The 23,645-nt window shown below is 45.9% G+C and overlaps 1 protein-coding gene and 2 non-coding genes across 3 annotated transcripts; 2 read left to right on the top strand and 1 right to left on the bottom strand.

Annotated features, from left to right (window-relative positions):
- Window positions 1–4,759: 4,759 nt before the first annotated feature.
- On the top strand, window positions 4,760–12,051 carry LOC121328791 (inositol hexakisphosphate kinase 2-like). Its single transcript, XM_041273847.1, is given in 6 exon segments — window positions 4,760–4,988; window positions 7,863–8,094; window positions 9,167–9,336; window positions 10,181–10,356; window positions 10,641–10,911; window positions 10,914–12,051. Coding segments are annotated over 6 exon segments (1,374 nt in total). The 5' UTR covers window positions 4,760–4,774; the 3' UTR covers window positions 11,225–12,051.
- An 8,555-nt stretch (window positions 12,052–20,606) lies between these two features.
- On the top strand, window positions 20,607–20,680 carry trnan-guu. Its single transcript has one exon. It is a non-coding gene; the product is annotated as a tRNA-Asn (tRNA).
- A 270-nt stretch (window positions 20,681–20,950) lies between these two features.
- trnaf-gaa lies at window positions 20,951–21,023 on the bottom strand. Its single transcript has one exon. It is a non-coding gene; the product is annotated as a tRNA-Phe (tRNA).
- Between the last annotated feature and the right edge of the window lie 2,622 nt (window positions 21,024–23,645).

The following is a 23,645-nucleotide window of genomic DNA, read 5'->3' as shown; positions in this document are numbered from 1 at the left end:
TTCAGCACTGTTAAGTGCTTGGTGGTTCGGTGTCGGTTCAGCACTGTTAAGTGCTTGGTGGTTCGGTGTCGGTTCAGCACTGTTGAGTGCTTGGTGGTTCGGTGTCGGTTCAGCACTGTTAAGTGCTTGGTGGTTCGGTGTCGGTTCAGCACTGTTAAGTGCTTGGTGGTTCGGTGTCGGTTCAGCACTGTTAAGTGCTTGGTGGTTCGGTGTCGGTTCAGCACTGTTAAGTGCTTGGTGGTTCGGTGTCGGTTCAGCACTGTTAAGTGCTTGGTGGTTCGGTGTCGGTTCAGCACTGTTAAGTGCTTGGTGGTTCGGTGTCGGTTCAGCACTGTTAAGTGCTTGGTGGTTCGGTGTCGGTTCAGCACTGTTAAGTGCTTGGTGGTTCGGTGTCGGTTCAGCACTGTTAAGTGCTTGGTGGTTCGGTGTCGGTTCAGCACTGTTAAGTGCTTGGTGGTTCGGTGTCGGTTCAGCACTGTTGAGTGCTTGGTGGTTCGGTGTCGGTTCAGCACTGTTAAGTGCTTGGTGGTTCAGGGTGATAGAAACTACACGGCCCACACACACCAAGTCAAAGGAGAGGTAAACGCGGTCGCGCCCTTCCCTTCGCTCAGATATTCTCACGCTGGCTGCGGTGCGCTACACTTGTTATGACCCCTGTTCCTTGGTCTGGTTTTTATTGATCAGAGAGGCTTGAACTGATCCGCTAGTTGTTTGCAGATGATGTGAAGGCAAGGCCCCCTCTTACTGGCTGGTGTTTGGCACGGGTTCAAGCATGTGCTGCTGCTTGGATTTGCAGACTGTTTTCAAACAAGCACAGCACAGCTGGGAGGCTGCAGAACATTAAAAAGGGAAGCTTGTTTCTGGAAGTTTAGAGTCATGTCAAAACATACAAGTCACACCAGTCTAACCAGTGGGACGCACTGCCTCCCAGTCCCTTGCTGTTAGGCCCCACAGTTTACCTCCCAGTCCTTCAGACGCTGGGCTTCAGGCCTGCCCTCCCTCCTTCCTCAGTTGGTATTTTGTTTGTAAGACAAGATGAGAAGACAGACAACTGTGATGAGACTTGGGCTGGGGTTGAGAGTGTTAGTCTGGGGGTGTATCAAAGAAAATGTCTGTTGGTCTGTCCGTCCGTGATCCATCTGTCCCTCTGAGAGCCCTGCTGTTTGTATTCACAGCCGTGCCTGCGGGTGTGAATTCCTAGCATGCGTGTTAATATTAAGCAGTTCCACAAGTTGGTTTAGTTTTGAAAACCTGGGGCAAGGTTACGGGCTGCCTGCTGCCAAAAATCAGAATCAGAAAGAATTTGAAATGTCATTTTCCAGAGTGCCTCCAATTCTTCTACAGAGATCCACTTTCTAAATCTGGAACGAGGTCACCTGCTTTGCGATGTGGGGCTCTGGCATGTTGGGTGGGCTTGACTGAAAACATGGTTTATTTTGTTCAAGTAAAGGAGAGGGGTGCTGCTTTATGAACCCCTGTGGCTGGAGTCATAAGACTGTCAAAAGGTACAGTGTAAGTTTACACAAGAATGTCCTTTCAGCATTGTGTCTAACAGATCTGCATGGCTCTGTAACACTGCTGTGGGGAAAGAAAAGAAAAACCCTAACTATTACACTCTCAATAGTGCCAGCTTTTACAATGGGTAAAGAAAGTGAATAAGTGCAAAGACATTGTCATACATAGGCATAGTCTTTTTCCCAGTGTCTTCAAAGGATGACATTAAAGAGAACGGCTTCTGGTCCCAGCTGTTTAATTCTGTTTGTTTTAGTGTCTTTTCGGCTTTGAGTTCGGAAACCCCACTGAACTGCTTTGATATTCAGGGCTGTCTCTGGTCTACTGGTTTCTGTGAATCTGTGCATTATGCATTTGTCCTACAATGAGCTGACTGCGTTCCCTGTTTGGCAGTGTGCTGTGCTGTTCCCCGTGTATCGCATATGTTAACTGTTTGAAAGAGGGGGTCAGGGAGGTTATTGTGCTGGTGGAAAGTTGAACCCCCTTCTTCACAGTGAGCTCAGTCCAGTGAGAGGACGAGGGTTGCTAGGTGTCCTCTCGAAGGAGTGCGCTCTGAATAGTAACGATAACGATGCTATAAATGACTTTACAGGAATGAGACGGGAATGAAAGGTTTGAAGGCTCCCACACTGAGATCTTGATCCTATTGTCTATTTCAAACCAGGCTAGGAAAGGGCACCCAAAAACCCAATCATGTGTAACAGAGGAATGGTTTTTATTCCAGATTAACAACACTGTTTTTTTAGGACTGTGATTGCCTACTGTGCATATAGTAGCTAAACATCATAAACCTACGTGTTGTGGTCTCAGAAGAAAGGAATGTGTTAGTCATTAAAGATGCCGGTCTGCTCCCTCCTCCTTGGTTGGTATTTTCTTTGTATTTCATTGCATGAAAGCTCACAGTAAAGATGAGCTGATGAGAAGACTCCAGAGTCCTTTGGGGAGGGTTTGTTTGGTACAGAAACTCTGGAACAGCATTCAGCATTCCTTGAGGGTGGGGCAAAGGTCCCACTGGCCAATAACACAGCACTGGAGGCGGGGCACATTCGCTGTTGTTGTTTTGTTCGGTCTTCCTTTATTGGGCAGTGGCCCTGCTCACTGAACAAGCTTTGACTGGAGTTTTCAAGAATGTTTTCAAGGTTCTGAATTCTGCACCATGCAACTGCTCTAGATGACAACAGCAGCCCAGAACGGTTTTGTGAAAATCAAACTTTTGTTCTTTTAGATGTCTCGTGAGGTGATGCTTTGTGGAAAAAGAGGTTAATAATAAGCTGGGTGAACTGAGTGAAGTGGTACAGACAACAAGCAAAGAGAGAGTGTGAGAGAGGGAGAGAACTAGGGACGAGGTCGCACCTAATCTTTATCACCAGGTCCTGACTGCGTTCCTCTGCATTTCCCTCTAGATATCGTTAACGGTGGCACGCTAGTGATTGCTGCTATAATCCCACTAATTGAGTTCCTTTATTTTGTAACTGGTTCAGGTATATTTCTGATGTGTTAAGCAGCCGTTCTGTCCTGTTTGTCTGCGTTCCTCTCCCCTCCTCTCCCGTCCTCTCCTCTCCCCTCCCCTCCTCTCTCTCTGATCTCCTGCACAGTCTGACCCTGGTCACTAATGGGTTGGGAGCTCTCGTTCAGGTCTGGTAATGAAAGGGTTAAGTACGCTCACACGTAGCTGATGAAAGGCCCCCCAATGGCTGGCAGGCTGGCTGGCAGTGAGCGATTATTTTAAAGGTTAAAAAGTCCTCTGTGTGAGAGAGGGGGGGATAACCTGATGTATTAATAGCAGCCCTGCTTGGAAGCTGTCGGGCAAGTCCTGACTTGTATTGTTTGGTTCTCTCCTAATCTCGGAGATTTCCGAGCTGAGCTTTTTTCCGATGCCTGTGCCTCTGGAAAATGATTTTCCCCCCCCCCCCCCCCCCCCCCCCCCCCGTTAGCGCATTGTCCAGTTCTGGAGACGGGATTTTAACCCTTAGCGGTCCATTTACTCAGCGCCTGTCAGGCGCATCAGGTCCAGTTTGAGCGAAGGACGTTCAGGCAGGAAGCACAGCTGGAGCTTAAAGCAGGCCAACTCTATCACTTCCAACGTCCTTTCAGCATCCCTACTAGATCACAGACATGCAAGGACAGTCCTTTAAAGCCTGAGCAGAACGTTTCTCAGTGTTGTATGGTAAGAACTCTTGCAAGCTCCCCCAGGAGCGTGGTTATTCCCGTCCTAGGCAGACCTAGATGTGTGGCTGGAGATGCAAACAAAAATGAAGTAGCCTAGACAGAAACAAATTGTCTCTATCTATATATATATCACAATCTATCAAATAAGCCCAGATTGCCTACATTAGAAACGCCCAGTGTGAGTGCAGAGAGCCCAGCTGTCCTTGTTTGTTTGAAGCCCCTGGCCCTGTGTGTGCAGTTAGTGGTGTTGCAGCGCCTCTGATATCCCATAATCTTAAGAGTAGCCGTTTCTCCATCGTCGAGTGTTTTCAAGCGTTTGGGTTTTTTTCCTCTTTTAAATTCCTGGCATTTCACAGCACAATGAGGTTGTTTTTCTCTCGGTTTTTGTTTCTGTGTCTTTATTGCATTGAGTGCTTTTCCTCACTCTCGCGCTCCCTCTAGTGGCTCTCCACACTCCACAAAGTGTTGCGGTGAGGTTGGAAGAGAGAGAAACAGCTGAGAGCAGCACTCTTGCACACTGTCTCTCTTTCTCTCTCGCTCTTTCATTTCCCCCCTCCCCCACTCCTTCCTTTGTTTGTCAGACCCTGCCTAGCTCAGTTTCCACCCTGACGACAGCTTGCGGTTGCTCTGATTGGCTGTGCTGTGGAGGGGCGGGGCTGAGCTGTCTTGTTGTGATATTTTTCTCAGAGCTGTGAGCTCATTGCCTCAGTTCAGGACCGGGTGCTCTTTGGGCTGCATCTGATTTGAAAGCGCACGGAGCAGCCTAGCACAGCCCTTTCTTCTTGATTTTATTACAAACCGTGCTCACTGAAACACTCACATAACCTTGATATTTTTGTAAACACTGAGAGCTGTTTGTAATCGGGCCACTCTGTGTTTGCATTGCAGCGCCTGTGTGGAACAGAGACAGCCAGAGGAAGGATTACACAGCCCTGCTGCTTTCTCTCAACTCGCGGGACAACAAGGCCTTGTTCGGAGGAGAGAGCCATTGCGCCCCTCCCCAGCGCCCCCCCCCCCCCCCCCCCCCCCCCCCCCCCCCCCCCCCCCCCCCCCCCCCCCCCCCCTTGTGTTCTGTGTCTGATGCCCTTTAAAGATGAGCCCTGCTCTGGAAGCCATGGAAGGGGAGCAGCAACGCTACGCCAACAACAAGGGGGTCGTGCTTGAGCCCTTCGTGCACCAGGTGGGAGGCCACTCCTGCGTGCTGCGCTTCAGCGAGCAGACCATCTGCAAGCCCCTCATCCCCCGAGAGCACCAGTTCTACAAGAGCCTGCCCATGGAGATGCGCAAATTCATCCCCCAGTACAAAGGTAAGGAGCCGGCAGCATCTCTCTGACACACACACTGTGCACGGCATTGCACTTCAAGATGTACTCCTGTTGTGTATTTATCAGAGTCGTTTTATACATGCAGCGGGGAAAAACAGCACATCCCAGCACTATGTTTCCCCCCCCCCCACTCTCGTTGTGGGTGCTTCTGATGCCAGTGGAATTGTTTTTCGTTTAGGTGTGTGTGTGTGTGTGGTGGCGCAGGGTTCACAAGGCCAGGGACAGTGCGCCGCGTTTGCTAATGTCAATGTCCTTGGACACAGGCAAAACCTCTGGCCCCGGGTTTGACTAACACAGCAGATGGGATGCTTCTGCGGTGTGTCTGTCAGCCTTACCCAAGGGATGTGAGGTAGAGGAGCTGAGAGGTAATGATGCAAGGTGGAGTGTCTCTTTAAAATAATTTCAAGAATGCTGTATATGAAGAATATAGAACTGTACTTGTGTATATTTCATATCTGTTCATGTATGTATGTGTATAAACTTGTTTGCATTGTGTGCAGATAGATGTAGAACAGTAGCTCTTGTTGTTATTATTCTTAATAAACAGGCAGTATTAGGGCTGCTTGCTCTCTGATGTTAGCTGCTGTTTTTGAATGCATTCTTCATGTCATTTGGCCCTCATGCCGGTGTTTAATTGTTTTGCTCATGCATATAGACGGTGTGAGTGTGGTTTATACAGCTCAATGCATTACGATACACTGTTCATTCCATGAGCATGTGATCCATACACTAATAAAAAGAGCTATTCAATATCCATTCAAAACACAGTTTGCGAAGTGCAGTGCCAGCTGAATGTGCAATATTAGAAATGGATTCAGTGCAGGACTGATCTAGTGCTCCAGTGGGGCCCTCTCCTCTATCCTCTCTATCCTCTCCTCTGTCCTCTCTATCCTCTCCTCTATCCTCTCCTCTGTTCTCCTCTATCCTCTCCTCTATCCTCTCCTTCTATCCTCTCCTCTGTCCTCTCCTGTATCCTCTCTTCTATCCTCTCCTCTATCCTCTCTATCCTCTCCTCTATCCTCTTCTCTGTCCTCTCTATCCTCTCTATCCTCTCCTCTGTCCTCTCTATCCTCTTTATCCTCTCCTCTATCCTCTCTATCCTCTTCTCTATCCTCTCCTCTCTTCTCTCCTCTCCTCTATCCTCTCCTCTCTCCTCTATCCTCTCCTCTATCCTCTCCTCTATCCTCTCCTCTATCCTCTCTCTCCTCTGCTCTCTCCTCTCCTCTATCCTCTCTATCCTCTGCTCTATCCTCTCCTCTATCCTCTCCTCTATCTTCTGCTCTATCCTCTCCTCTATCTTCTCCTCTATCTTCTGCTGTATTCTCTCCTCTGTCCTCTCCTCTGTCCTCTCCTCTATCCTCTCTATCCTCTGCTCTATCTTATATCCTCTCCTCTCCTCCCTGACCTCCCCTGAGCGTCACTGTGTTGTGAAAACAAGGTGGGGTTAATCATCCTTTCCAGTCAGCCAGGCCTCTGTTTGCTTCATATTTGCATTAGAAAGAGGAAGCAGCTCACAGCAGGCAGGCTCCTGGGTCCTCGTGCCCCTTTTCTTCTGGAAGCAGCATGCTAGTAGAGGGTACATTGTTGTCAGTGCCTAGATTTGTATTTCTTTTTGTCAATTTACGTTTTATTCAATTTTGACAATCTACTTTTCTGTTTTTACTTTTTTTTTTATTGCAATAAAACAGATTCATATTTTTAAGTATTTTCTTCTAGTTGAAATGAATGTATAATGTGTATATATTGTTTGGACCAGCCTGCCTGTGCAGTCAGTTTGCAGGGGATCTCGATGGTAGAGCCATCTCCATGCCTTGTTTTTCTGTACCCCCCCCCCCCCCCCCCCCAGTGACCTGCCAAGCATCTCTCTACTGCCCCCTGTGCCCAGCCTCCTCCTGCACCTCAGAGACTCGCTGTGCTTTATGCAGTATGAACTGGTGTGAACCCAAGCCCCCGTTCACTGAGACTTGAGGGACATTGACCTCCAAACACACACACACACACACAGAGATTCAGAGTCATGTTTGATCTTGTTACATGTTTCACAATCCATGAGCAAACCCAAGTGGAATGGACTGTCCTGTGCCTCTGTTGGGACTCTGTGCCAAGCTGTACAGCAAACCTGCTGCTGTGTGTGGGAGGGAGGGAGGGGGGTACGCTGAAGAGACTCTGGGGGTTCACTTTGCTGCTCTTTTCCTCGGTGTGTGCTCTCCTCATGTCGCCTCTGTTCTCACTGGATGGAGGAATTGCACTTCTGTATTTCACAAACAACAATAAAAGTTACCCAACTCCAAACAATTCTGGACTCTTGTGTTCAGGTCATTTACCAGGGCAATTACAACGTGTTTATGATTCTTTTTTTCTTTTTTTAATATTTTTATTCTTATTCTTGTTGTTGTTATTTAATTGTCGTTGAGCAGTAGTGAAATCATTTGTCATGGCAATAAAGCTAGTGTTTGTCCCGAGTGTATCGGCCTCTTGTGATTTATTGTTTTGAGTCTCACTTTGCTGAGGGATCATCTTCTTCCTGCACACGTGTGTGTGTGTGTGTGTGTGTGTCTCTCCTTCTCTCTCTCTCCTCTCCTCTTGCTCTCTCTCCTCTCTTCTCCTCTTGCTCTCTCTCTCTCGATTATATATATTTTGACTATGCAGCTGTTTGTCTGTCCAGATCTTTTGGCCTCTATTAGGTTGAGATGCCTGGAGACAGTCTGTAGAGGTTGGGGATTCACAGTGAGTGAACAAGGAGTAAGAGGAAAGACTGCCGCTTCTGGCTGGGGTAAAACAACTCAAACTTGTAATAAGCAGAGAGTCTGTGTGATTCTGACAGTGTGTCTCCCCCTCCGTCCCTCATTCCCCCAGGAGTGGTGTCGGTCAGTTTCGAGGAAGACGAGGGAGCCAATCTGTGCCTCATCGCGTACCCCCTGAACGGAGGAGACCACGGGGAGCTGGAGAAGAATGTGGACCTCTCAGACTGCGAGCCCAAGAACAAGCTGCTGAAGTGGAGCAAGAAGAAGCCTGGCCTGTTACTGGAGAACGACAACTATAGCAAGGAGAGGGGCCGGCAGCATCGCAAGGAGGAGAAACTCAAGAGGTACGAGGCAGAGACACACGCACACACACACGCACACACACACGCACACACACACAGCAACTACAGCAGGAGGAGAAACTCGAGGTACGAGGCAGAGACACACACACACACACACACACACACACACACAGCAACTACAGCAAGGAGGAGAAACTCAAGAGGTGTGAGGCAGAGACACACATACACAGCAACTACAGCAAGGAGGAGAAACTCAAGAGGTACGAGGCAGAGACACACGTGCGCGCACACAGCAACTACAGCAAGGAGGAGAAACTCAAGAGGTGTGAGGCAGAGACACACATACACACACACACACACACACACAGCAACTACAGCAAGGAGGAGAAACTCAAGAGGTACGAGGCAGAGACACACACACACACACAGCAACTACAGCAAGGAGGAGAAACTCAAGAGGTACGAGGCAGAGACACACACACACATGCGCACACACAGAGAGACACACACAACTTAAAAGAGACACACACATACACAGACACACCTGAGTGAGTGCCAGCTGCAAAACAAACATTTCCTTGAAAAAGAAAAGCGTCAGTGCAGCGAAGCGTTTACTGTTAACCGTGTCCCACATGCACAGTCTCACAGAGAAGGTGCGTCTGTTTATGACAACAGAAGAACTGTGATCATACCCTTCTATTGTATTGTGATGTACTGTGTGAAGAGTGAGTGAATTCAGTGTACAGGGGTGTGTTTATAGTGGTGACCCCCTTTCTTCCACAGTTAGCAGAGCAATGTGCTCGCTATCTGGGGCTCTGTTGCTGCTATCTGGGGCTCTGTTGCTGCTATCTGGGGCTCTGCTGCTGCTATCTGGGGCTCTGCTGCTGCTATCTGGGGCTCTGTGTTCCTCTGCCTGCTCCCCAGGCTGCTCATTGACACACATATGCACAGAATAGATACCCATGCGAACAGCACTCGGACTGCAGAGAACAACTCGAGCATAAAAATGGTCATGCCATCCCAGCCCTGTTTGCGCACTGGTCTGGACTATGCCTTTTTTAGTTTGCTTTTCATATCAGTTGTGGTATTAGTTTATTCCTTTTCTCCCTAGTAGCTATAACGTGGACGAGGAGTTTGAGCGTCTGAAGAAGTCTGAGGTGCTGTATTGCAGCCTGGAGAAGGGCAACGTGGTGTCCCAGATCAAGCACAACCCGTGGAGCCTGAAGTGTCACCAGCAGCAGCTGCAGAGAATGAAGGAGAACGCAAAGCATCGGAACCAATACAGTATCCTTTCCATCGCCGCGCCGGGAGACGTGCACAGGTGTGCCTCCCTCTCTCCGCGCTTCACTGCTTTCACTTCAGCACCAAGGCATTTTCCCTAAAAAGGAGCCGGGATCTAAGTAGTTTTGGTGCCGATCTGTCCCAGCGTTCCTGGGGAACCAAGAATTCCAGAGTTTCTGATCCGAACTGCGCGGCTCCGATTTTATTTTATTCTTTTGTAGACATTTTAACCTTGAGATCCACCCAGGCTATCCTGTTACACTGACGAGCCCTCATTCAATTGTGAAACCATACCTTGTCTGCTCATGCAGGATACAGAGACAGTGCCAGGGAATAATGGGGCTGCTTTGAAAGGGCGAGGCAATTCTGAAATGAGCCAGTGTAATCTGAGTTTTAATCTGCTGTGTGGAGTGTGATTCCAGCAAGAAGTCTGGCAGCCGGAGTCTGTCGTTCAGTAATTGGTAAACAGTTAGCAGTTGCCCTGGCAGCTCTGAATAGCTTATTAAGTGATTCAAGGCAGATTAGGAATGGGAACCTGACTGCTGAGATTCCAAGTACAAAGTACAGTCTCTTCATGCTTGTGATTTTAATAAGAAGTTAATAAGTGGTGTGTGTCGAGATGTCTTATATTGTAAGAGAAGTCACTGCGCACAGATTGAGCAGAACTGCACAAGATGACATCTCATACAATCAGAGACACCCTGTACACACCGCGTATGAACTTCTAATAACGAAGGGTACCTCTCATTTGTGACTGCTCTGGCGCTGGCGTTGCGTAGTGTCAAGGCATCTGGTCTCCAGTCTTGTTTGCTGTGTGTGTCTCTTCCTTGACCCGCTGGCCTCTCAGAATTCATCCTGCTGGAGAACCTGACGTGGCGCTACGAGGTGCCCTGCGTCCTCGACCTGAAGATGGGAACGCGGCAGCACGGGGATGATGCCTCCGAGGAGAAGAAAGCCAACCAGATCCGCAAGTGCCAGCAGAGCACCTCGGCCATCATCGGAGTGAGAGTCTGTGGCATGCAGGTGAGGGAGAGGAGAGGAGACGGGGGAGAGAGGGGGGAGGTAGCTAAGTGTGAGGGAGAGGAGAGGAGAGGAGACAGGAGGGAGGGGGAAGGTAGGTAGGTGTGTGGACCAGCATACAGGACTGTCCTGACTTGCAAAGTGTGTTTTTTTCGGGTCCAACCCCTAATGCTGTTTTTCCTTGTTTGTCTTTAATAAAGTGGAGGCATGTGTGGGGGGAGCTTCGTATATCTTTGTACATTTTCAGTGTGTGTGGATTTCCTGACTGACTCCTCCCTCCCTATCAGGTGTACCAGTCAGACTCGGGGCAGCTGATGTTCATGAACAAGTACCACGGGCGCAAGCTGACGGTGCCGGGCTTCAAGGAGGCGCTGTTCCAGTTCTTCCACAACGGGCGCTTCCTGCGGCGGGAGCTCTTGGAGCCGGTCCTGCGCAAACTCTCGGAGCTCAAGGCCGTGCTGGAGGCCCAGGAGTCATACCGCTTCTATTCCAGCTCTCTGCTCATCATCTACGACGGGAAGAAGGTGCAGCAGCAGCCCCGGCACCGCGGCGGAGAGGAGGGGAGGAGGAGGAGGAGGAGGAGGAGGAGGAGGAGGGGGAGGAGGAGGGGGGGGGAGCCTTCGCCTTCACCCAGCAAAGGAAAGTCCGGGGCAAGCAGGGCGGAAGCGCGGCGGGGGGCGGAAGCGGGGGTCCGGGGGGCAGCGGTGGCTCCTGCAGCGTGGACGTGCGCATGATCGACTTTGCGCACACCACGTGCCGCTACTACGGAGAGGACAGCGTGGTCCACGAGGGCCAGGACATGGGGTACATCTTCGGGCTCCAGAATCTGATAGAGATTATTAAAGAGCTGAAGGACGACAGCGGGGACTAAAGTCTGGGCTAAGACTGAGCATCTTAACTAGGATAATGATTAATGATGGTGGTAGTGGTAATACAAGGACTTGCAATAGAAAATGTAATCTTATAAAAGAACCAATGGAAGGAAAAATACCATTGCCAGGGCCGGGATTGTAGTTCTGTGCTACTGTACTATACTGCTACTGCTACCACTGCTGCTATCCCTCCAGAGATGAAACAGGAAGGAGCAGCTGTGGCAGTTAAAGCCGCACTAGTTGTTTTTTCTTTTTGTTCGTTACGGTGGTGATCCCCCTCTCCCTAACCATCTTCATCCTGTCGTGTGTCCGTCCCGTCCCCAGTAAAAGCAGCCCCTCGGATAGGGGCTCTTTGGGACTTGGAGCGACCCGTCTACAAAGACTCTTGAGAGAGACGAGGTGATTGTCGCGTGTCTTCATTCTCGCACACGGACTTGCGCACACACACACACACACACACACAGGAAGGACTTGCTGTGAAGAGTTCAAAGGGCATTTCCAGGGCAGGGGTCGCACCTGGGCTAGGGGGTGCTCTACCCCCACCCCTACTCCCTTCCCTGAATCCAGACATAAAGAAAGATGTTTTATTTATTTGAAATATTTCTACAAAAAATTATAATTCTAATAAAATAACTTTGTAAAGCAAATAAGAGAATTAAAATTGTGAAGAGACTGTGTAAGAGGAGAAAACATTCCATGTGAAATACCTCTGTGTTCCATATCTATATCTATCTATATAGATATTGATATGATAGATATAATTTCTGTGTGTACAGTGTATGTTGAAAACAAAATAAAAATAAGACTTTCTTGTTTGTGGTAAGCAGCTGGTGTAACGAGTTGTTGTTGTTGTTATTATTATTATTATTATTATTATTATTAAGAGCCGGTCTGTCTGACTGCAGAAATGAGTATTCAACGGGGAATTCTCACAAACGAAGTCTAGCTGACATGTGAAGGGGGAACTCTCGCAAACTACGTCTGAGCAGTGCCTCAATACACTGAAGCAGACTCTAGCAGAAACGCTGCTCCGCTTGACTCGCTGTTTCTTAAAGTTAAGTTTTTTGAAGCTGTGGCCCATAGTGAGATGCAAAGCAATGTCACCTGGCTGCATCGCATTCATACAAGCGTCTCTACTGTTAACCCTACAGGTCAAACTCTAAAGCATGGCAAGGGTTCAGGGCTCCTCGAATCCTGTGGAGAGTGTGTTTCATTCTTGCGCTCTCTTTACTGTGTCAGGCGTACAGAGTGCAAGAGAAAGCACAGCCTCAGCTTGATTAGAGACAGCCACCCAGCACTTACAAACACATTGCAAGCCATTATATTTGAAGCTGATGAAAACCTGATATTAACAAGCTTAATCTGTTTATATAGAAACTGCTGTGAGCTATACACTGTGAGTGCAGATCCACACTCAGTGATATTATACACTGTGAGTGCAGATCCACACTCAGTGATATTATACATTGTGAGTGCAGATCCACACTCAGTGATATTATACACTGTGAGTGCAGATCCACACTCAGTGATATTATACATTGTGAGTGCAGATCCACACTCAGTGATATTATACATTGTGAGTGCAGATCCACACTCACTGATATTATACACTGTGAGTGCAGATCTACACTCAGTGATATTATACACTGTGAGTGCAGATCTACACTCAGTGATATTATACATTGTGAGTGCAGATCCACACTCTCACTGATATTATACATTGTGAGTGCAGATCCACACTCTCAGTGATATTATACATTGTGAGTGCAGATCCACACTCTCAGTGATATTATACATTGTGAGTGCAGATCCACACTCAGTGATATTATACATTGTGAGTGCAGATCCACACTCAGTGATATTATACATTGCAGGCACTGAATTGAGTGAGTGCCACAGAGACAGATTTAAAAGCTGTTGAGTCGGCTGGTTTGAGGGTGAAGGCTTTCTCCGCTGGCACGCTCTCCCAGAGCAAAGTGCCAATCCCAGCTTCAATAGGATTTGGCTCATTCTCTGCTCCGGGAGAAGCAAAGAAGAGAGAGGCAGGGTAACAAGGAGCTGTTTGATAATGTGGTTTTAATGTAACCCAAGAGTGTGAGCACATTGAATCAGGGCTGAGAGTTCACACGCACTCCACAGACCCTTGGTGTGCCCGCGTGGGTTCTGTTTGGTTTGTTTTCCGACCCCTAAGGTACAGGATCACTTCGAGGCAGCACTGTGATGCAGGACCCGTCTGCGCCCGACAGCTCCGTTCGGAGGTGCTGAACCAACTCGGACGTGTTGACAGCAGCAGCTGTTTCATAATGGAAAGTTTACATTGCGAGCAGATACCATTGGGCAGTGTATCCGTGCCTAATTAACAAGGTAGTAATTGAACCTGTTGAAACTGGAAGTAGGCAGGGTTTGATGACAGGAAGGGGTATGGCATTCCAAGCGCGCTGTGGGAACATGGGGCCCTTCCCTGCCTCCTTGCACACGATGTTACCTGCCGGTCCATCATGTCCTCCCTGCGTCGGTCACTACATTGACGCGCTGCGTCCTGGAAGTTCAAAGTGCAAAGGGTTATGAGATGGGGGTTTTGCCAGCAGTTAAATATTTCCGAAAAAGTAAACTTGCCTGCTGCGACTCCCTCGTTCTTCTTCCATGCGAGTGTCGAACGCAGTGATGAGAAGGATAAAAAGATTTAAACTGCTTGTATTAAAATTACAGATGCTACCATGCCCTGCTGTACGGAACTGCTCCAGGGGACCCCACAAAACCTGCACCCCCTTTTTATACTCCCCTGTGAGACTCTGCACTTCTCTGGCTGAGGGGTTGCTATGGTGCTATGGTGAATAAGCTGTTTCCATGAAACCTGCCCTATATACAGTATTTTTAGGGTAGTTCCTGCCAAATATAATCCATGTGAGTCTCTGCGGGGAAGAGGAGTGGGGCTGAGTTTAACAGAACAAGCTGCAGTGTGCAAACCATGACTGAAACTAATGCAGTGAACACCCTGACACAAGATTACAAGAACCACACACACACACCCAGCCTGCCTCTCCCAGTGCAGTCTGTGTGCACTCAACACACACACACACACCCAGCCTGCCTCTCCCAGTGCAGTCTGTGTGCACTCAACACACACACACACACCCAGCCTGCCTCTCCCAGTGCAGTCTGTGTGCAATCAACACACACACACACACCCAGCCTGCCTCTCCCAGTGCAGTCTGTGTGCAATCAACACACACACACACACACACACACCCAGCCTGCCTCTCCCAGTGCAGTCTGTGTGCACTCAACACACACACACACACACACACACACACCTAGCCTACCTCTCCCAGTGCAGTCTGTGTGCTCTTCAACTTGGCCAGGGGGGGTTGGTCTGAGCAGAAATGTTCTTGTGTTTGTCACTGCTGGGAGGGGGAGGAGGAGGGGAATTCTGGAATGCAAACAGTCTGATAAGATGATCCAGCAGAAAGCAAAGTGAAAACAGAGAGAGAGAGAGAGAGAGAGAGAGACTGCCTTCAGATTCCTCATTAATAATCAACATGAGTGCAGGCATGAGAGGGAGACAGAGACAGCTGTTATGTAAAGTCAGCAAACAAGAGGTTCCTTTCTCCCTCTGTCTCTCTTTCTCTCTCTCCCTCTTTGTACCCCTTCTCTCTCTTTCTCCCTCCCTCTCCCTTTCTCGCTCCCTCTTTGTACCCCTTCTCTCTCTTTCTCCCTCCCTCTCCCTTCTCTCCCTCTGCACTCTCTCCCCTCTCTCTCTCCCTCTCTCTGTCCCTCCCTCCCTCTCTCCCTTTCTCTCTCTCCCTCTTTGTACCCCTTCTCTCTTTCTCCCTCCCTCTCTCTCCCTCTTTGTACCCCTTCTCTGTTTGCACTCAACACACACACACACACTCCTCGTCGGAGAGGATGGGGAAACATGGTGAGGGAAAGAGAGAGAGGGAGAAACAGGGGAAGAGAGAGAAAGAGGTAGGGAGGAGAAACAGGGGGAGAGATCTCAGAGGTAATATAGAGGGAGAAACAGGGGGGAAGAGGAAAGAGGGAGGTAGAGAGTTTATTTTCTCTCTCCCTCTTTGTCCCCCTTCTCTTTCTCTTTCTCTCCTTCTCTCTCTTTGTCCCTCCTTCTCTCTCTTTCTCCCTCCCTCTCTCTCCCTCTTTGTCCCCCTTCTCTCTTTCTCCCTCCCTCTCTCTCTCTCTCTCCCTCTTTGTCCCCCTTCTCTCTTTCTCCCTCCCTCTCTCCCTCTCTCCTCCCTCTCCCCCTTCTCTTTCTCCCTCCCTCTCTCTCTCTCTCCCTCTTTGTCCCCCTTCTCTTTCTCCCTCCCTCTCTCCCTTCTCTCTCCCTCTTTGTCCCCCTTCTCTTTCTCCCTCCCTCTCTCCCTTTTCTCCCTCTTTGTCCCCCTTCTCTCATCTCCCTCTTTTTCTCCCTCGCTCTCTCTCTTTCCTCTCTCGCCACCCTCTTTGTCCCTCTCTCCTCCTCTTTCCTAGCCCTTTTCTCCCTCTTTGAGAGAGAGAGAAAGAGGGAGGGAGAGAGGGGAAAAGATGGGGAGAAACAGTCTCCCTTTTCTCCCTCTTTGTCCCCTAGAGGGAACATTTGGGAGAAACAAGGGGGAAGAGGAAAGAGGGAGGGGCTCCCCCTCCCTCTTCTCCCTTGATCCTCCCTCATCGAGAAAGATTCTCACCTCCCCTCTTCAGAGGGAAAGAGGAGAGGGAGTAGTACTAGAGGTGCAAAACAATTATATCCCTAAAGTAGACAAATCTAAATGTAAAACTAAATTGCCAAAATGGTTTAATAGATCAATAAAAAAAAATATTCAGCGAAAAAAGGCACTTTACAGAGCATTAAAAAAGGACCAAAAAGAAAGTACGCAGAAAGAGTACACAGAACTGCAAACGCAAGTCAAAAAGGAAGTTAGAAAGGCCAAGAGAGAAATAGAAATAAACATTGCTAAGGGAGCTAAAACCAATTCCAAAATGTTTTTCCAATATTACAACAGCAAGCGAACATTCAAAGAGGAGATTAAATGTTTAAGAGATACAAATGGCAAAATCGTAGATGAAGAAAAAAAAATAGCAAATATGTTAAATGATTACTTTTCACAAGTTTTTACAAAGGAAGATACTGACAACATGCCCCACATGTCATCCAGTTCCTGTCCAGTTTTAAATAACTTTAGCATAACTGAGGCAGAAGTGTTAAAGGGACTAGGAGCTCTTAAAATAAACAAATCCCCTGGGCCGGATGAGATCCTCCCAGTAGTACTCAAAGAAATGAAAGAAGTAATTTACAAACCGCTAACCAAGATCATGCAGCAGTCTCTTGACACAGGGGTGGTACCGACAGACTGGAAAATTGCAAACGTAATACCGATCCACAAAAAGGGAAACAAAACTGAACCAGGTAACTACAGACCAGTAAGCCTGACTTCTATTATATGCAAACTTATGGAAACTATAATAAGATCCAAAATGGAAAATTACCTATATGGTAACAGGGTACTGGGAGACAGTCAACATGGTTTTAGGAAAGGGAGATCGTGCCTAACTAACTTGCTTGATTTTTTTGAGGATGCAACATCCATAATGGATAATTGCAAAGCATATGACATGGTTTATTTAGATTTCCAGAAAGCTTTTGACAAAGTCCCGCACAAAAGATTAATTCTCAAACTGAACGCAGTTGGGATTCAAGGAAACACATGTACATGGATTAGGGAGTGGTTAACATGTAGAAAACAGAAAGTACTTATTAGAGGAAAAACCTCAGAATGGAGTGTGGTAACCAGCGGTGTACCACAGGGATCAGTATTAGGTCCTCTGCTATTCCTAATCTACATTAATGATTTAGATTCTGGTATAGTAAGCAAACTTGTTAAATTTGCAGACGACACAAAAGTAGGAGGAGTGGCAAACACTGTTGCAGCAGCAAAGGTCATTCAAAATGATCTAGACAAGATTCAGAACTGGGCAGACACATGGCAAATGACATTTAATAGAGAAAAGTGTAAGGTACTGCACGCAGGAAATAAAAATGTACATTATAAATATCATATGGGAGATATTGAAATTGGAGAAGGAATCTATGAAAAAGACCTAGGAGTTTTTGTTGACTCAGAAATGTCTTCATCTAGACAATGTGGGGAAGCTATAAAAAAGGCTAACAAGATGCTCGGATACATTGTGAAAAGTGTTGAATTTAAATCAAGGGAAGTAATGTTAAAACTGTACAATGCATTAGTAAGGTCTCATCTTGAATATTGTGTGCAGTTCTGGTCACCTCGCTATAAAAAAGATATTGCTGCTCTAGAAAGAGTGCAAAGAAGAGCGACCAGAATTATTCCGGGCTTAAAAGGCATGTCATATGCAGACAGGCTAAAAGAATTGAATCTGTTCAGTCTTGAACAAAGAAGACTACGTGGCGACCCAATTCAAGCATTCAAAATTCTAAAAGGTATTGACAGTGTCGACCCAAGGGACTTTTTCAGCCTGAAAAAAGAAACAAGGACCAGGGGTCACAAATGGAGCTTAGAAAAAGGGGCATTCAGAACAGAAAATAGGAGACACTTTTTTACACAGAGAATTGTGAGGGTCTGGAATCAACTCCCCAGTAATGTTGTTGAAGCTGACACCCTGGGATCCTTCAAGAAGCTGCTTGATGAGATTTTGGGATCAATAAGCTACTAACAACCAAACGAGCAAGATGGGCCGAATGGCCTCCTCTCGTTTGTAAACTTTCTTATGTTCTTATGTTCTTTGTCCCCCTGAGTGTGGGTGTGAGTATGTGTGTGCGCTTTTCCACTTCAATCTGGATGTCGTTTCACATTTCTTCTGCTCGTTCTGTTTGCTGCTCGGCTTGTCTCCAAACAAACACGAGAACAAATACAAGAGAACAAACACGAAATACAAGAGAACAAATACAAGAGAACAAACACAAACACAAGAGAACAAACACAAATACAAGAGAACAAACACAAGAGAACAAACACAAAGACAAGAGACACAAATACAAGAGAACAAACACGAAATACAAGAGAACAAACACAAGAGAACAAACACGAAATACAAGAGAACAAACACAAGAGAACAAACACGAAATACAAGAGAACAAACACAAGAGAACAAACATGAAATACAAGAGAACAAATACAAGAGAACAAACACGAAATACAAGAGAACAAACAGAGAACAAACAAACACAAGAGAACAAACACAAGAGAACAAACACGAAATACAAGAGAACAAACACAAGAGAACAAACACGAAATACAAGAGAACAAACACAAGAGAACAAACACGAAATACAAGAGAACAAACACAAGAGAACAAACACAAATACAAGAGAACAAACACGAAATACAAGAGAACAAACACGAAAAGAGAACAAACACAAGAGAACAAACACAAGAGAACAAAACACAAGAGAACAAAAGAGAACAAACACGAAATACAAGAGAACAAATACAAGAGAACAAACACAAATACAAGAGAACAAACACGAAATACAAGAGAACAAACACGAAATACAAGAGAACAAACACAAAACGAAATACAAGAGAACAAACACAAGAGAACAAACACAAGAGAAACACAAGAGAACAAACACAAGAGAACAAACACACAAGAGAACAAACACAAATACAAGAGAACAAACACAAGAGAACAAACACAAGAGAACAAACACGAAATACAAGAGAACAAATACAAGAGAACAAACACAAATACAAGAGAACAAACACGAAATACAAGAGAACAAATACAAGAGAACAAACACGAAATACAAGAGAACAAACACAAACACAAGAGAACAAACACAAACACAAGAGAACAAACACAAGAGAACAAACACGAAAGACAAGAGAACAAACACAAGAGAACAAACATGAAATACAAGAGAACAAACAGAAGAGAACAAACACAAGAGAACAAACACGAAATACAAGAGAACAAATACAAGAGAACAAACACGAAATACAAGAGAACAAACACAAGAGAACAAACACAAGAGAACAAACACAAGAGAACAAACACAAATACAAGAGAACAAACACAAATACAAGAGAACAAACACAAACACAAGAGAACAAACACAATACAAGAGACACAAACACAAGAAAACAAGAGAACAAACACAAGAGAACAAACACGAAATACAAGAGAACAAACATGAAATACAAGAGAACAAATACAAGAGAACAAACATGAAATACAAGAGAACAAACACAAGAGAACAAACACAAACACAAGAGAACAAACACAAGAGAATAAACACGAAATACAAGAGAACAAACACAAACACAAGAGAACAAACACAAGAGAACAAACACGAAATACAAGAGAACAAACACAAACACAAGAGAACAAACACAAGAGAACAAACACGAAATACAAGAGAACAAACACAAGAGAACAAACACGAAATACAAGAGAACAAACACAAACACAAGAGAACAAACACAAGAGAACAAACACGAAATACAAGAGAACAAATACAAGAGAACAAACACAAATACAAGAGAACAAACACGAAATACAAGAGAACAAACACAAACACAAGAGAACAAACACAAGAGAACAAACACGAAATACAAGAGAACAAACACAAGAGAACAAACACGAAATACAAGAGAACAAATACAAGAGAACAAACACAAACACAAGAGAACAAACACGAAATACAAGAGAACAAACACAAGAGAACAAACACGAAATACAAGAGAACAAACACAAGAGAACAAACACGAAATACAAGAGAACAAATACAAGAGAACAAACACAAACACAAGAGAACAAATACAAGAGAACAAACACGAAATACAAGAGAACAAATACAAGAGAACAAACACGAAATACAAGAGGTTACTTGTTTGTAATAAAAGACAAATAGGATGTTGTTGTGACGTCCCTAAAGTCCGACCAGTCAGGGAAAACTTGACACCCTTTATATCAGGACTCTCAGATCGAGCCAGGGACTTTAAAAACTTCAAGCTTACTTGCTCCCAGTTGAGCTGTTTCTGCTCGGAATGACAGCAGGAAATACTCAAACTTCAGCATTGCGTTTACAGAGCTGGACGGTCCAAATGCGCTTTATAGATACATCATTAGTAGATACAGTGTGACTGACATCATTATTATATACAGAGAGATATATTCGTTAATTATTCATTTTCTATTGCGATTGATCTAATTCACTTTATTTCAGTCCCGATTCCCCTTGGGTAGTATTTCTGTACAGGCACTTGTCAAAAATAATTCGTTTTTGTGTCGTTTCAGCATCATTTTTAATACAACACCCCCATCTAGCGGGTGCAAAGGGTATCACAAGAGAATGGAGGAAGCAGCCCGCTAGTCGAGGTTCACTTCCCCTCACTGGCGGCTCTGAGCGTCCCGGTCTCTGTGGCGCAATCGGTTAGCGCGTTCGGCTGTTAACCGAAAGGTTGGTGGTTCAAGCCCACCCAGGGACGGTCTGTTTTTGAATTACAGTTTTATATAAAGAAATAACTAAATAAATGCACAAATAATAACAAAAATGTCCACTTATACAACAATTATGTCGTGCGTTAACCTAATTAAGTATTATTATAAATGTTTTCTAAATTATTTGTTAATAGTATTGTAATTCATTACTTTAAATTAAACAAATTCCAAACCAAAAAGTAAAGTCCATGAAGACAAGCATTGCGTCAAAATCCAATACTTTATAAAGTTAAAAGAAAACAATAGCCAACCTTCACTGCCAAAACCTGGAATCAAACCAGGGACCTTTAGATCTTCAGTCTAACGCTCTCCCAACTGAGCTCTTTCGGCTTGGTTAGCCCATGGAATGCATGTGCGCTCCATCGCTGCTATTAGACATTGCGCCAATCCATGAAAACTGGTCACCATGAACCTTGTGATTTAGATTCCTCGGAGGGTTAAATAAACGTGAAACGCAGATTTCACGAGGATATGTGAATGCAGGTGCCCTGCTATTGCTTGAATCTGAATATGAATCGAATATATATGAATTGAAGCCGTGCTGTGCAGTTGAGTGTGTGTTCAGCAGCTCTGTGACTGGCTCTCTCTGTATATGAATTGAAGCCGTGCTGTGCAGTTGAGTGTGTGTTCAGCAGCTCTGTGGCTGGCTCTCTCTGTATATGAATTGAAGCCGTGCTGTGCAGTTGAGTGTGTGTTCAGCAGCTCTGTGACTGGCTCTCTCTGTATATGAATTGAAGCCGTGCTGTGCAGTTGAGTGTGTGTTCAGCAGCTCTGTGACTGGCTCTCTCTGTATATGAATTGAAGCCGTGCTGTGCAGTTGAGTGTGTGTTCAGCAGCTCTGTGACTGGCTCTCTCTGTATATGAATTGAAGCCGTGCTGTGCAGTTGAGTGTGTGTTCAGCAGCTCTGTGGCTGGCTCTCTCTGTATATGAATTGAAGCCGTGCTGTGCAGTTGAGTGTGTGTTCAGCAGCTCTGTGGCTGGCTCTCTCTGTATATGAATTGAAGCCGTGCTGTGCAGTTGAGTGTGTGTTCAGCAGCTCTGTGGCTGGCTCTCTCTGTATATGAATTGAAGCCGTGCTGTGCAGTTGAGTGTGTGTTCAGCAGCTCTGTGGCTGGCTCTCTCTGTATATGAATTGAAGCCGTGCTGTGCAGTTGAGTGTGTGTTCAGCAGCTCTGTGACTGGCTCTCTCTGTATATGAATTGAAGCCGTGCTGTTCAGTTGAGTGTGTGTTCAGCAGCTCTGTGGCTGGCTCTCTCTGTATATGAATTGAAGCCGTGCTGTGCAGTTGAGTGTGTGTTCAGCAGCTCTGTGGCTGGCTCTCTCTGTATATGAATTGAAGTCGTGCTGTGCAGTTGAGTATGTGTTCAGCAGCTCTCTGACTGGCTCTCTGTGTGGTTTGGATTCAGGCACCCCGTCTGGGTCTTGTGTGATTCTCAGCACACTGGCTGGCTCAGTATGCTTTTGGACGTGCATTACCCCTTTCTGCCGCCGGGTGGAGTCTGGCTCACACGTTCGGCAGTAGGAGGGCATGACATTTCAGAACATAACCTCCTATTGCTGCAGGTATGCCTAAGTCGTTTTTGATTAATTTTACACTAATATTATTATGTTGTATTATTAACTGTTCGTGTTTTGGATTTATTAGTGCTCTATTTATATGCTGATGCGTTTCAATGTTGTATTTTCTTTGTTTTTTTTTTTACTTTTTTTTTTTCAAATATCAAAAAGTGATATTTTCATGAAAAACATTTACGTTTAAAAAAAAAGTTTAAAAGAACACGCCCTCCAGTGGAATAATGAGGTATTGCATGCCAAGGGTACTCTGTGTGTTATTGGAGTATTTTCCTTGGCATGCAATACCTCATTATTCCACTGGAGGACAGTGTCTTAAAAAAAAAAAAAAAAATTCGACCACGGTAGAAAATGCAATAGTTGTAAATGACAGGCCCCACTAACCAGGTAGCTCAGTTTTGTTAAAGCAGTGGACTCATGCCCTCAGGGCTGTGGGTTCAAGCTCCCCTTGATTGTTAATGTTAAATACAGTTCCTGATTGCAGGCGGGTGCTCCAGTGTGTGTGTGTGTGTGCACTGAGTTCAATTGCTGTTCTGTACTTTCATTTTTAAAGAATTAATCTTATAGACAATGTTACATACTGTCACACCTCAGGCAGATCGATAGTACAGTGATCAGCTCACCTCAGGCAGATCGATAGTACAGTGATCAGCTCACCTCAGGCAGATCGATAGTACAGTGATCAGCTCACCTCAGGTAGATCGATAGTAGTGATCAGCTCACCTCAGGCAGATCGATAGTACAGTGATCAGCTCACCTCAGGCAGATCGATAGTACAGTGATCAGCTCACCTCAGGCAGATCGATAGTACAGTGATCAGCTCACCTCAGGCAGATCGATAGTAGTGATCAGCTCACCTCAGGTAGATCGATAGTAGTGATCAGCTCACCTCAGGCAGATCGATAGTAGTGATTAGCTCACCTCAGGCAGATCGATAGTAGTGATCAGCTCACCTCAGGCAGATCGATAGTACAGTGATCAGCTCACCTCAGGTAGATCGATAGTAGTGATCAGCTCACCTCAGGCAGATCGATAGTAGTGATCAGCTCACCTCAGGTAGATCGATAGTAGTGATCAGCTCACCTCAGGCAGATCGATAGTACAGTGATCAGCTCACCTCAGGTAGATCGATAGTAGTGATCAGCTCACCTCAGGCAGATCGATAGTAGTGATCAGCTCACCTCAGGCAGATCGATAGTACAGTGATCAGCTCACCTCAGGCAGATCGATAGTACAGTGGTCGGGTATACTACCTCTACATCCATGTGACCATTCATGGACAGAGTTTAAACCTGGGCAGGGAATTCAATGTAATATCAAGTGCCTTGTTTTTTACATGTATTGTCACAGAATCTTTGAGGCAATGTTAAAGGTAAACT

The sequence above is a fragment of the Polyodon spathula genome, chromosome 16, assembly GCF_017654505.1.
Source record: "Polyodon spathula isolate WHYD16114869_AA chromosome 16, ASM1765450v1, whole genome shotgun sequence".
In the NCBI taxonomy this organism is placed as follows: domain Eukaryota; kingdom Metazoa; phylum Chordata; class Actinopteri; order Acipenseriformes; family Polyodontidae; genus Polyodon; species Polyodon spathula.
This window is presented reverse-complemented; position numbering and strand designations above follow the sequence as displayed.